This window comes from Palaemon carinicauda, chromosome 4, assembly GCF_036898095.1.
Source record: "Palaemon carinicauda isolate YSFRI2023 chromosome 4, ASM3689809v2, whole genome shotgun sequence".
NCBI classification, from domain to species: Eukaryota; Metazoa; Arthropoda; class Malacostraca; order Decapoda; family Palaemonidae; genus Palaemon; species Palaemon carinicauda.
This window is the reverse complement of record NC_090728.1, coordinates 97,051,242-97,065,894: the sequence shown is the minus strand read 5'-3', so window position 1 is coordinate 97,065,894 and position 14,653 is coordinate 97,051,242. Positions and strand designations below refer to the sequence as shown.

General features: G+C 45.3%; 1 protein-coding gene across 1 annotated transcript in view; it reads right to left on the bottom strand.

Annotated features, from left to right (window-relative positions):
- The window catches only part of LOC137640077 (3-oxoacyl-[acyl-carrier-protein] reductase FabG-like), a 250,996-nt gene that overhangs the window by 126,610 nt on the left and 109,733 nt on the right, over positions 1 to 14,653 (bottom strand). The window contains exon 4 of the mRNA XM_068372519.1: positions 2,759 to 2,852. Within this exon, the coding sequence (XP_068228620.1) occupies positions 2,759 to 2,852 (94 nt within the window). The remainder of the gene's footprint in view (positions 1 to 2,758; positions 2,853 to 14,653) is intronic.

Here is a 14,653-nt window from a genome sequence, read left to right as displayed (position 1 = left end):
AACTAGAGGGTCACTAGAATTAAAAACTTGTAAAGCTTGAAGAACACTCCTTGCATCACTAAAAATGGTAAAATTACCCTCCTTTTCCAAAGCTATTTTCTCAATAGCAGTTAGTATGCCATACAGTTCAGCAGTAAATATGGAAGCTGTTAGAGGAAGTGCACCTCTACAATTAAAATCATTACTATGTACTCCAAATCCAACGCTAGCATCAGATTTGGAGCCATCAGTATATATAAAAGTCGATCCCCTATGTTCTTCGACATGTTCCATAAAAACCAGTCGGCAAGAAAAACGGGACAATCCTACATAGAAAAAATCCACAAGCAAGGGGAAAAGGCACAGGGAATGTAAGGCAGTAGATGAGTAAATCAACCAAAGACCTGGTCATGATCATTAAATCATGAGAAAAGGGGGTAGCCCCTACAATACATTTAATGAGAGCCGTACAAGATGGCCAGGATGCCAAGAATTGTATATTCAAGGGAGATCCTGACAACCAGGCAGAATCCAATCAACCAACTTCAGAGGATAATGTTCCTCAGATATGGAAGAGGAAAAGGGGTGTAGATGACCAGCCTAAGGCTGCAGATAAGGCAGCAGAGAGGAAGGGATGTTCCCCCCTTAGCCTACTCACATCCAACGCTAGAAGAACTCAAGCCGACAGGACTGGAAGCATGGATAGAGAGCAATACTTCTGCCAGGATAAACTGACCAGGCAAAGGAGCAAGACTCTACAGCAAGAGGTACATAGCCAAGGATGAGAAGCTGCAGGCACAGACTAGGCAGCTACTAAGGCAGCAGAGGAGAACCCCAAGGGTACTAGCTCTCTGTCTAGATAGGGTTAGGCCATAAGAAATACTGTGCAGGCAAGCCTAGCCTATATAGCAGATAAGGGATACTCAATTGCTAGGATATGTAGACTAGACAAAGGAACTGCAGTCCCTAAGGCAGTGAAGGGTTATGGCCCAACTAGAAAGGTGAAGGGGCAACTAGACCACCCAATAGTGGTCTCTAAGGCTGCAGAGAGAATTAGTCCAAAGATGGGATAAAAATCCTGCCTACCTAGGGCCACACTAGATAGCCTATAAGCTATCCCGTCTATCTATATAGCAACGAAAGTGACTTGAGTCGCCAGAGAAATGGACTGGGAGGGGAACGATGTTCCACAGCAAGTAGACGCACCAGCAGGCAAACAAGGGGGGGGGATTCAGAAAGTGGTGAGGCAGCAGGACAGGAAGGCCCAACTGTACCATTAGAACTAATATGGCGTTCTACGGGGTCTGCAGTAGGTAGCCACAGAGAACAAGTCCTCACAACCAGCTGCCAGCCTACCAAAAACTAAGTAAGGAAGTCTAGGAATGGGTAAGGTGACACAAAACGGAGATCTGTCAGCATTAGAACAAGGTTAGTTGTGTTCTAAGGGATCAAGAAGTAGACATATGGAAGGAGGTCCCACAATGGCAAAACACTCAGGCTAAGTAGATGAGTGAAACACAGTCGCCCTAGGACAAATGTAAAACACTATCCACTACTCCCAGAAGGACCTTCAGGGCTGCAGCTCCCCACTAGGACTCATCAATAACATGGGAGGATGAGCAGCCTCATGAAACCCTTAAGGTTAAGTGACAAAAGGTTCACAAGTAAATATTTACCAGTCATGGCAGACAGCCAAGGCAGAGTTAGCCTAATTCAAGACTGATAAAATACATGCAGAAAATAGTAAAAGGGCATAACCCATATAAAAACCCAATTGTAAAAATATATATAAAACATTCTTACAATACTATGACAAATTAACTAGGCATTTCTGAGCGATTTGGATACATGAGCCGCCGGCGCCGGCCATGCGACAGATGCAGGCAATAAAGGCATGCACATTGTAAAAATACCAGGGTGGAGATCCAAAATTATCCAACACAAAAGGAAATGGTACTCAGCTTAGGCGATAAAGAAGAAGCAGAAGCATCCATGATAAAAAAATCACTCAAAAAATTATGAAAACACGCAAAAAAACTCTGAAGCAACTGTCAAGATGGCGCTGCTAGAAGGAATGGGGAACCAAGAAATGTGTTTGTAGTAGCACACTTGGATCGGAAGTTGTAACGGCTCTCTCCCCCACGTATCCAATCCTATCCCATATCCTTCGAGACACAGTTAACTCTATTCGGGGAAGGATAGCCATGACTTGTTTTAAATACGTCCCTGTTGTATACAAGATATCTCTTGGGATATTCGCTCCACAGGATAGAGCTCTGTGATACTTCTTAGGTAAAATTCTCTGGTATATAACTAGCAGAAATATCCCAAGTAGAAGGCTGCTTTTGAGTAACTTCCACCAGGATAACATGGCTCAAGCCCAAAAACACTATTCTGTCTTCTGCCATTAGAGTTGTAATGGTGTATTTACATTTCAAACAACTAAAATGAGCTGCTCTGACTGTGACTCACTGTCCCAATCAGTGATGGAAATAAATAACAGAAAGGAGTTGTACCGCACATACTGTATATGAAAGTAACTTTTATGTAATTTTAATTAAATTCATTTAGTACTGAAGTATATTAAAAATAATTAATAATATACAATGATGTTTTATTATAATATACAGTACTGTACTCGTAGTTCTGTATATTTTCGATGTTTCTATAAAATGATCATATACACCTGGGAGCAAGTGTTGGGGGGAGTGTACAGCTCTGACACCCTGCACATGAGCCATCACTGGTCTTAAATACTGAAAGCTAATTCTATACTTACAGATCTGATGCCATTCACACTTGAGATGTTCACTATATTGCCTTTCGTTTCAATGAGATGGGGTGTTGCCAGCATCGTAAGATGATAAATAGCCCTAAAGGATATAAAAGTTTATATCAAACTGAGTAACAAATTTTAAGATACCCTACAGTAATAATTAATTATGTAAAATACTGTACTATGAATCAGAATAAATTTGTAATTTTTTTAGGCATCATTTAATATCATTGCAGAGAAATTTAAAAACAAATCACTACAGTATCATTTCACACCACTACAGTAAAAACTAGCTTTCACTAGTAATGCTCAAGGATCACATTAGAAAATATGAATGGCCTGAAGAGAGAAAACTCTCAAGTTCATTTATTTCTATGAAACTTCCCTGATGTTTACATTGCTTTGTTCTTGAAATTAACTTATATCGAGGTTACCCAATTAAATTCAAATATTTCCCACTATCTTTCCTTTAAGAGGGTTATGCCTCAGCCATCAATGCACCAAATGGAGACTAATGGCAATAATGCACCATAAGATGACTCTTTAGCTATGGCAAGCAGCTCTTGTAGGAGAAGAACACTCCAAAATCAAACCATTGTCCTCTAGTCTTGGATAGTGTCATAGCCTCAGTACCATGGTCTTCCACTGTCTTGGGTTAGAGTTCCCTTGCTTGAGGGTACGCTCGGGCACACTACTCTACCTTATTACTTTTTCTCTTAATTTGTTTAAATTTTTATAGTTTATAAGAAAATATTTATTTCAATGTTGTTACTGTTCTCAAAATATTTCATTTTTCCTTGTTTCCTTTCTTCACTGGGCTATTTTCCCTGTTGGAGCCCCTGAGCTTATAGCAACCTGCTTTTCCAACTAAGGTTGTAGCTTAGCAAATAATACAGTCATACCTCTCGACACGATAGAATCTGCTTACAAAATTTTCACTCTGCGAAACGAGGTGTGAAGAATTTTATGACTCATATCACAAAAAATTTTTTGGACAACAAAAGGAGGTACAGTACGAGAGCCGGACCGTGTTCGAGACTGATTTTAAAATTCACGCGCCGCCAGCCCGTAATCTCACCACCATCCTCCCACGCTCCCATTGGTTATCTCCCTACTCAGATACTAGTTACCACCATAAGATCCTGCTCTCCTATTGGTCAGCGTCTACTGTACTGTATCCCATCTTGCATCTACGCATTGACTTAGTGTTTGTGATTTCGATTTCGCTTTCGTAACTAATGTATTGTAATGTATCATGCGTGATATTACATTAAGTTATTAGCCATGGGTCCCAAGAAATTTGCTGATGTTCAGGGAAAAAAGAGGATGATGCTTTCTATGTAGATGAAGATGAAAATACTGTAATCAAGAAATACAACGCCGGTATGGGGTTAAGTGTGATAGCAAAAGAATATGGGCAAAATCCGTCTATGACAAGAATGATCCTGAAGCAGAAGGAAGTCATCAAAGCAGCAACACCTTCTAAGGGCATGACTCTTCTCCAGCAAGAGGAGCCATGTCCACGATGAGGAGAGACTGCTGCTTGTCTGGATAAAGATCAAGGAAATGACTGAAAACACTATCACACTATCACCGAAGCGATAATCTACCAGAAGGCCAGCGCCATTTTCGGTGATCTCATGCGGGCTCAGGCCGAAGCTGACACAGGAGAAGGAACATCAAAGAGGCACCCCCAAAGTTCAAGGGTTCTCGTGGATGGTTCAAAAATTTTAAGAGACGCTCTGGCGTTCATTCAGTGGTGCATCATGGGGAGGCTGCAAGTTCGGACACAAAAACAGCTGAAGCTTTTGTTAAGAAGTTCGACAAGTTGACTGTCCAGGAAGGCTACAGTCCCCAGCAAGTTTTAAACTGGGTCTTTTTGGAGACAATGTCTCGTCAAACATACATCACGGCAAAAGAAAAGAGGCTACCCGGGCATATGCCTATGAAGGATAGGCTTGCCATTGCACTCTGTGCAAATGCCAGTAGGGATTGTAAGGTGAAACGCCTGCTGGTGTATCATTCCGATAATCCTTAAGCCTTGAAGGCCCGCAAAGTGATTAAGTAGAAACTCCAGGTATGGAGGAGGGCTAATGGAAAAGCCTGGGTTACAAGACTCTTGTTCACCGAGTAGGTATATATTTGTTTCGGCCCAACTGTGAAAAACTATTTGGAAGAGAAGTGCCTCCCTCTGAAATGCCTGCTGGTGTTGGATAATGCCCCTGCTCACCCTCCTGCCGTAGAGGAAGATATCCTAGCACAGTATTCCTTCATCATGATTCTTTTTCTTCCACCTAATACCACCCCTCTCCTCCAGTCCATGGACCAGCAAGTGATTTCAAACTATAAGAAGATTTTTGGGCTCAGGCCATGTCATCCTGATGGAAGGTTCCTTCAGTAGCTTCCTAAGGGTATATATGACTACAGTAGATATTCCCAGAGAATTAAACTAAAGGTTTCACAGAATTCTAACTTCTGGCACGAGTACCCATAAGGTTTCCCTTTAGGATATCGTATAATAACAGGGGACGTATGCTTGACACGCCACATAGATATCTGCACCCCACATAGCGTTTACGCTTCGAGGGGGAAGTTGGTGGCAAGTTATGGGAGGAGCCGATACAAGGTTCTCCTCCTCTGTTGCTGTTACGGTACTCGATGACGTCATGAACGACGCCATGTTTGGCCGCCATCTTGGCTGACGTCACGACCGCGCGCCAACTCCATTCCTTCGCTTGTAGCGTCTATGACCAGGTATTTTTCCCAGTTGTTCGCTATTAGTTTCCAGCATGTCGCAATCTTCAGCCTCTCCATCTTCTGGAAAGTTGAGTACCATATTCTTGTATTGTATAAATCAGCTCTGGCCGTAAAGTAACGCCTTTTTATCTTAAAATACCGTGTTTTGTGGGGGAGCTGTTGCCTTAAGCGGAGGTGTCATGACACTGTTGACGCTGTTGTTCGCATTACATGCTTTATTTAGTTAGTCAAAACAACCTTCCCGGTTTCATAACTAATTATCAGTATTAGTTATTTAGTCTTCATTGCTAGGAATTAGTTATATTATGCCGATAGTATTCGTTTTCGGCGAGTATAGGTAGTCAAATCCACAACGCTAGAATTGCTAGCCTAGTCCCTAGGCGCGATAGCCTAGGCGTTTTAGTTTACTTTCAGGCATGATATATAAGTGTTCCTAGTGTTAATTTATGAAATGAAGATATTAGGCATTTATACTTATAAGATTCAGCGATTGCACATGTTTTTTCACCTTCTAGGAAGTATACGAGGGGTTTCGATGATATTGGTAGTCGACTCCCTCGCCCCTAACCTAACGCTTAGGGCTTTTGTATACTTTCTCACCTCCCCGGTTACCTTTGCACCAAGGTAATCTCTCCTCCCTCTGAGGTAGCCTAGGCTACATCCTAGCCCTCCTTACCTTGAATCGCATTCAAGTGAGGTTAGGCTAGGATTTTTCTTTCCCTACCCATAGCCATAGTTCATGAGCTTTGAGTTTGGGACAGAACCTCAGAGTATCAGTCGTTTGCCCCCAGCTACCCATTAGGCGAATGAACTCTCCTCTTGGTTTCCACTGAACGGCAAAAGGGGGAGGGCTCTGCCCTTCCCCATAGGTCACACCTGGTAGGGTTACGACCCTTCCTCCCTGTGGCCTAGCAACTTGTCCTACACCTGCCTTCTCCAGGCTGGGAGATATGCTTCCCCTAACATAGGTTAGGCAGACCCTGGGATTCTGTTTATAGTTTAGGACGGCACGACCATGCCACTCTTTCACTGTACTAACCTACCCTAGGATGGAGAACGAATTCTTCCTACACCTAGGACAGTGCCGGTACTGAAACAAAACGCCCCCCTCTGGAGTGTCGGGGAGGACTCACGCCTTCCCCTACACTCCTTCTCAGGACCCTCTCCCCTCCCCCTCTGACCTTTGGTGATGGCCTAGTCATCACACCTTTGTCCACCGTCCTACAACTCGACCGAGTGCCGGCGGGTTGTGGGGTCAGCCCGGTCCTTTTGTCTGTTAGTCCGAACTGCTAGGCTTCCCGCATATAGTTGAACTATGGGATAGCGTATGACAGCTCGGTCTGCCAGCGGAAGACCTCCCTATCTTAGAGTGTTCTTCGGTCCTCCCTTGGACCGCCACCTGCAACTCTAGCCGACTGTCGGCTCAGTTACGGCTGGATGGAAGCTTGACCATACTCTCCCTTCCATTTGAACCCTCCTTCTTAAGGAAGGCGAGGTTAGGGTAGTGAGCTGCCACCCTTCCCTCCTCCTTCCTCTAAGCTTTCTCTCTATCTCAATCAGTGCCGGTCCACTGTCGCACTACTCTGCCGGCAACACCCGTCAGCTTAGCCTTGGTCTCCTCTCTGTCTCATAGACTGAAGTCAGGGTTGGAGTACCTAAAGCCGGTTGCCTGCCGACTACCAGGGGCCGCCGACATACCGGCGATCTGCCATCATCCTGAGGTTTCGCCCTTTCTCCGCCACATAGACTGATGGCTGGGAGGGGTTACCCCTCAATCGGAGACTCACTGGCGCCCGGTGTGCTTCCGACACATCGGCGGGCTGCCGGCTCCACCTAATTCATATTACAGCAGTGGACTGTCACCTCTCTCAACCTGCCGGCAATGTGCCGGCAATGTCTATTGTATAGCTATATACGATAGCCAGTACATCTATGGTATAGTACATACCCTAGTCAGAAAACTATGATGTATAGTTATGCAGTAAATACTTTTTAGCATACTCTGTGCATCCATGCACAGTCCCTTGCCGGGACCTACTTGAATTGGGGATAATCAATTCTCCTTTTCCACTAGGCTGAATGAACTCGGCTCTCTCCCTTTCACCATTGCTAATACCCCGGAGGAAGTACAAGCTGTGCTAATTATCCATTCTGGATAACTTTTCCCCCTCCTTAGGGCTTACTCAAAGGAAAGCCCTAGAATTAGTTATGGTGTAAGGTCACAGCAATTGGCTGGGCGGGATGCACATGTATGTGTCTTTTCTGATTCATTTCCAGCTTTCCTATCCTAAGCTTACACTTGCAAAGGAATCTTATATTGTAATTGAAATTACTTTAAGACTAATCTAAGATTACTTTAAGTCAATGTTACAGATTTCTGTATACTCATGTACCCCTTTCTTCTTTACAGTACATCCGGTGTGAGAGCGCCTTCTGCAGCGTTCGGCGCCCGGACTTTTATTTATGGCCACCTGACGTGCCGAACCCACGCCAGCTGCTCCGTTTCACAAGGATGTCTCCGTTGTTGGGACCCGCAGGTCTGCACTGTCTGCAAGGATCTGCTCAATGAGGCGTTCGAGGCCCCCCCCGTCTGCGGAGAAACTACGCAAGTGGGTGCGTGGTTTCCAGAAGAACGCCATGGGGCCCTATCTCCCTAGTGAGAAGATGAGAGCTCTGCTCTTCCCCAAAGCATCTGCGGATGCTGTCATCCCGAAATCAGAGATCCCCTGCGTCCAACTGACGGTCGAACCGGACATATCGGACGCACTCCAAGACTTCAATCTTGACAAGGTGGAAAGGATGTCGGAAGTGTCGGACACCACGGAGAGGACCCTGATGGCCGAGGGTCCAGAGGAGGAACCTAGGGAGGCTCCTGACTCTGAGGGTGAAGGCGTCCCTGCCCCCTCTATCGTTTCTGTTGCTGTTTCGGAACCTGTCCCCTCTACCTCCTCCACTTCCACACTCACAAGAGTGGACACCCCTGTGGATAACCACCAGGCCTTGGTTGCGATCCTTGACGAGAGGATACGCCAGAGGGACGAGGATTTGATGAGAGAAATCCTTCGCTTGTCGAAGCAAACCCCGAGGAAGAACACTGTGAAGGACCTTCCTCTCTCCTCTGTGACGAACCCATGGAGGCATGCAGAACACATGCCAATCACGAACGGCAGAATGTTCATTAATAACAAGATAGGCGCCATTCCCCTTGAAGAGGTGGAATTCTCGCCTAGCTTCGAGTCTTATCTGGACTGTTACATCCGTCTCAAGTCCGAGCCCGTTTCCAAGGAGGAAACCGAGCCTAAGGAGATCATCGTGTTTGACCACGCAAAGCCTCAATCTCTTCTGGCTGGCTGCCTGAAGAGCAAGGGCTACACCAATTCTAAGGTGCCGGCCCTTAACAAGAAACACCCGTCGTTTCTTGCTCCTTTCACCATGGTCTTCCCCTTCGCGGAGAAGTCCCTGTTGGCAGTTTTGAAAGCGGTGGAAGAAGGAAAACCCTGCCCTACATTGGAGGAATGTAGGCCCCCTCTCCCTCGCCCTCCCTCCCGACGACAAGAACTGGAAGGACATCCAGTTAACTTTCTCCAGGGGAAAGTTGGAGGCTGACATCACTGGATGGCAGTTCAACGAAAACCTCCCTAAGCTCTCCGAATACCTTTTGCGTCAGGAGCAGGACACGAAAGAGAGGCTGGCTGCCTCCCTTTCCCTCCAGGTTCAGATGGAGACGATGGCTGGGGACAAACGGACCCCAGGCTTCTACATGGTCTTGGCCAAGACCCACCTTGACACCCTGACGAAGGACATTTATAGCTTCATCAGGTCCCGGAGAGCCTGCAGAGAGTTCGTGTTTGCGGATGCCGCCGTCAAACACGAACTCCAGAAGCTGATTTCCTACAACATCTGGGGGAAAGATCTCTTTCCCAACAACCTCGTGAAAGAGATTGTTGACAGGGCCGCCACGGAGAACCGGAACCTTCTCCATAAGTGGGGCATGTCAAAGAAAAGAAATCTTCTCAGGATGAGGGCCCCAAACCGAAGAAGAAATCCAAAAAGCCTAGACCTCAGCAACGGCAGGCTAAACGCCAGTTTCCGGCACCTGCCGCTGCCCAGTTGGTGGCTCAGCCCCAACAGACCTTTCAACTGGTACCCCAGCCGGTGGTGGCTCAGTCACCAGCCTTCACGCCCGCCTACAAAAGGCAGTTGACTACCTTTCGTCCCAGAGGTAGAGGCACCGGCAGAGACTCCTCTCGACGTCCCTCCAGAGGCAGAGGAGGAAAGGGAGCAAGCCGAGGTGGTAAACCCTCGGGCAACCAGAAGCAATGAGATGCTTCCGGTGGGAGGAAGATTCCGCCTCTTCAAGGATCGTTGGACCTTCGATCCATGGGCTCACAGCATCATCAAGAACGGACTAGGGTGGAGCTGGGTAACACCACCACCAGCTTTCCACCAATTCTTCCAAAACTCCACCCCCGTCCTGGAAGAATACGTCCAAGAACTCTTGAATAAGAAGGTGATCAAGAGGGTAAAGTCCACCAGGCTCCAAGGAAGACTATTCTGTGTTCCCAAGAAGGACTCCGACAAACTCAGAGTCATTCTGGACTTGTCCCCTCTCAACAAGTTCATAGTGAACAACAAGTTCAAAATGCTGACTCTTCAGCAAATAAGAACCCTACTGCCTCAAAAGGCATACACAGTCTCGATAGACATGGCGGACGCCTACTGGCACATTCCAATGAATCCCTAGACCTCCTCCTACCTAGGATTCAGACTTCAAAGAAGACAGTACGCCTTCAGAGCCATGCCCTTCGGGCTAAACATAGCCCCAAGGATACTCACGAAGCTCGCAGAGACAATCGTTCAACACCTACGCTTACAAGGCATCCAGGTGATGCTTACCTGGACGATTGGCTGGTGTGGGCAGCATCCAAAGAAGAATGCCTGCAAGCTTCCACAAAGGTGATCCAATTCTTGGAACATTTGGGCTTCAAGATCAACACCAAAAAGTCTCGACTTTCTCCAGCTCAGAAATTCCAATGGCTAGGAATCCATTAAGACCTTCAGTCACACCGTCTTTCCATTCCACTAAAGAAAAGAAAGGAAATAGCGCGATCTGTCAAGAGACTCCTCAAATCCAAACGGATTTCAAGACGGCAACAGGAACGGGTGCTCGGCTCCCTTCAGTTCTCTTCAGTGACAGACCCAGTGCTACGAGCACAGCTAAAGGATGCATCGGGAGTCTGGAGAAGATACGCATCAATCGCTCGAAGAGATCTCAAGAGACCTCTGCCGACCCGGCTTCGATCACTCCTAAACCATGGTCGGAGGCAAAGAACCTGGAAAGGTCGGTACCTCTTCAACCACCGCCTCCATCGGTCGTTATCCATACGGACGCATCGCTAGAAGGGTGGGGGGGTCACTCCCGCCAACGGCAAATTCAAGGAACATGGTCTCCCCTATTCAAAATGTTTCACATCAACATCTTGGAGGCCATGGCGGTCCTTCTCACCCTAAAGAGGCTGTCTCCACATCCCTCAGTCCACATTCGACTGACTCTGGACAGCGACGTCGTGGTCAGATGTCTCAACCGTCAGCTCTCAAGATTGCCCCAACTCAACCAAGTGTTGCTACCCATCTTCCGCCTAGCGGACAAGAAAAGATGGCACCTCTCAGCAGTTCACCTACAAGGATTCCGCAACGTGACGGTGGATCCTCTATCCAGGACAGCCCCGATAGAGTCAGAATGGTCCCTAGACGCAGACTCATTCTCCTTCATCTCCCGACAAGTCCCGGAACTGCAGATCGACCTCTTCGCAACGAGCGACAACAAACAACTTCCTCACTACGTGGCCCCATACGAGGACCCCCGAGCGGAAGCGGTGGACGCCATGTCCCAGGACTGGAACAGATGGACCAAGATTTACCTGTTCCCTCCACCCAACCTTCTGCTGAAAGTCCTCACCAAGCTGAGATCCTTCCAAGGAACAGCGGCCCTAGTGGCACCCAAGTGGCCCCGGAGCAACTGGTTCCCTCTAATCCCGGAGTTACAACTCAAGTTAATTCCCCTGCCAGACACAGTTCTAACCCAACAAGTTCAGAAGTCGACTGTCTTTGCTTCATCAAAGAAAACCCGAGACCTTCATCTCATGATTTTCTCTCCCTAGCCGTCAGGAAGAGGTTTGGGATCTAGAAGAATATATATATATATATATATATATATATATTTATATATATATATATATATATATATATATATATATATATATATATTTATATATATATATATATATATATATATATATATATATATATATATATATATATATATATATATATATATATACATACATAAATAGTATATATATAGTACTGTATATAAATATATATATATATATATATATATATATATATATATATATATATATATATATATATATATATATATATATAAGGGATTTTGACGAAGGAAAAATCTATTTCTGGGCTCTGACCTGTGCCCCCCAGTGAAATGCTCCTTTTGCATCATTTCTAAGGTATATAACTGCTATGAATTTACCAGAGAAAAAAGTTGCATAGGAATTCCAGGTTGAACTCAGCTCGCTCACCTATTAAGGTGTCGGTATAATACTGGGGCGTGATAAATCACAACCAGAGGTCTCGCACCATTTAGATATCTCCTCTTCAATATCCCCGTTACAGCGAGGTGCCGTTCAACACCCACCACCAAACAATACTACCACCAACTCAACCCACGCCAATGACGTCACTCCTCATAGCACCCAAGTTGGGCCCATGCTGAGAGGGAAGTAGAGGGAGGGTTCACTGGGCGGCACAGGTTTCTCGCCCAGAAATAGATTTTTCCTTTGTCAAAATCCCTTTTCTGGGCTCCACCTGTTCCGCTCCGTGAAATTGTACAAGAGAAATGGTCCCAAAACTTGGAACAAATACCTGAGGGGAAAGTAAATTAAAGTCAAAATAACAAAAGATATGGTTTAATTCAAAGAAATAGGACATACTTAGGAATCCAGTGAGTAAATACCTCCTTAACATAAAGGATAGAATGGTAAGTAACAATGCAGCAAAAAATCCCAACTAAGGGATGACAAGTGAATGCAAGGTAAAATAATGGACTGCAAGATTAATATTAATTTACAATACTGAGGGTAAAAGCAACAAAAACCAACTCGTGGGAGAGTAAGGCTATTAACAGACATGGTAAAATAAAAATACACCATAAGGGTGTAGCTCAGGTAAAAACAAAACCAAAAACTAAGGTAGGGACAATTAGTAAGGCAGGTAGGAGGAAGGAGGATAGAGCAAGACATAGTGATTAAGACTCATTACCTTCAGGAGGAACCACATTCCCTGCTGCTACTGTAGCAAATTTTAGGGCGTTTAAATACTGTCGGAGACTTCCAGCCTGTATATTTCGTAAGTTCATCCAAGTTCATGTGGTGAAAGTAATTAACTGAAGTAGCTACAGCTCGTATATCATGAACATTAGGGAATATGATTCAGGGTTAGCCTGTTTAATAAAATATAAAATTTGTTGTCTGATTCCTTTCAGGGTGATGGTTCCTCCGTTTTCTCTAATGAATAAGGGCCCTGAGGACTTGATGGAAGTTCTATTTAAGTAGGCTTTCAGAGTGTTTACTGGACATAACGATGGATCCTGAAGAAGCGGAACAATCTTCCAAGGGGACCATCTGTTCTGGGGGTCCTCATTTTTAGCTAAGAAAATTTTGTCAGGGGAGAGAAGGACTTCCCCTGACGAGAGAAATTCAATATGACCTGGATCTCTAGTCAAGGCTGAAAGTTCTGATATTCTGGCGCCAGAAGCTAGGCTCATTAGGAACAAGGTTTTCCTTAATAAAGGGATGTAATTACAAGATTCGTTAAGAGTGTCAGAAGCCAACTTAAGGACATAATTCAGAAACCAGGAAACTGAGCTAGGGCGAGTTGATGGTTTCAATCTGGCGCATGCTCTTGGGATTGATGAGAAGTATGAATCTGTAAGGTCAATACTAAAACCAATATGGAAAATCTTTTTCAAGGCTGATTTAATTGTAGTAATAGTATTGGCCGCTAGGCCTGATTCAAATAGAGTTCTGAAGAAGGTTACTGTCAGATTCATAGTCATCAACTCAACCTTTGAGTTCCTTAAAAACTTTGCAAGTTTTTTAACAGCCGAATCATATTGTCGAAGGGTGGATTCCCTTTTATCTGATTCTAAAAATAGGGTATTTTGAGGATCAATATCTGCACCTCTTTGAGCTGCAAATTTCATGAAGTCCATAAAGTTAGGGCACTCTGAATTTTTGAGGAAGCTAACACATTGCGAGTTTGTACTACTTGTGTTAGTATTGGATTGGGTATCTGTCGAGGGTGGAGACCCAGTTCCAATAGCAGGGGAAACCAATTGCTCTTGGGCCAGTTGGGGGCTACTAGAGCAACCTGGCCTTTGAAAGTTCTGAGTTTGTCTAACACTTTCATCAACAGATTTATCGGTGGAATAAGTAAATTTTCTCCCAAGTGTTCCAGTCTAACAACATTGCGTCTGTGGCATAAGCCTGAGGGTCCAGGTTGGGGGCTACGTAACACTCTAGTTTGTGGTTGGCCTCTGTTGCAAACAGGTCTACCTGGAGACCCGGAACCTAAGATAAGATCCATTTGAATGATTTTAGGTCCAGTGACCACTCCGACTCCAGCGGAGTTGTCCTCGAAAGTGTGTCCGCCACTACATTCCGTACTCCCGCTAGATGGACTGCTGACAGATGCCACTGGTTCGATGCTGCCATGGAAAATATTGCTAACATCACATGGTTTATGTGGCCTGACTTGGAGCCTCCTCTGTTTATGCAGTGGACTATGACTTCGCTGTCTAGAACCAATCTTATATGTTGGTTCTTGGCTGGGGTCAGTCGTTTTAGAGTTAGGAATACAGCCATGGCCTCTAGGACATTGATATGAAGTTGTCGGAATACTGTCGACCATAGTCCTTGGACCTTCCTGTACTGGGAGTATCCCCCCCAGCCTGTTAAGGAGGCGTCTGTGTGAATGACGAGTCTTAGAGACGGGTATTGTAAGGGAACTGACTTTGCCAGACTTTTGACCTTTGTCCATGGCTGAAGTCTCTTCCTCAGA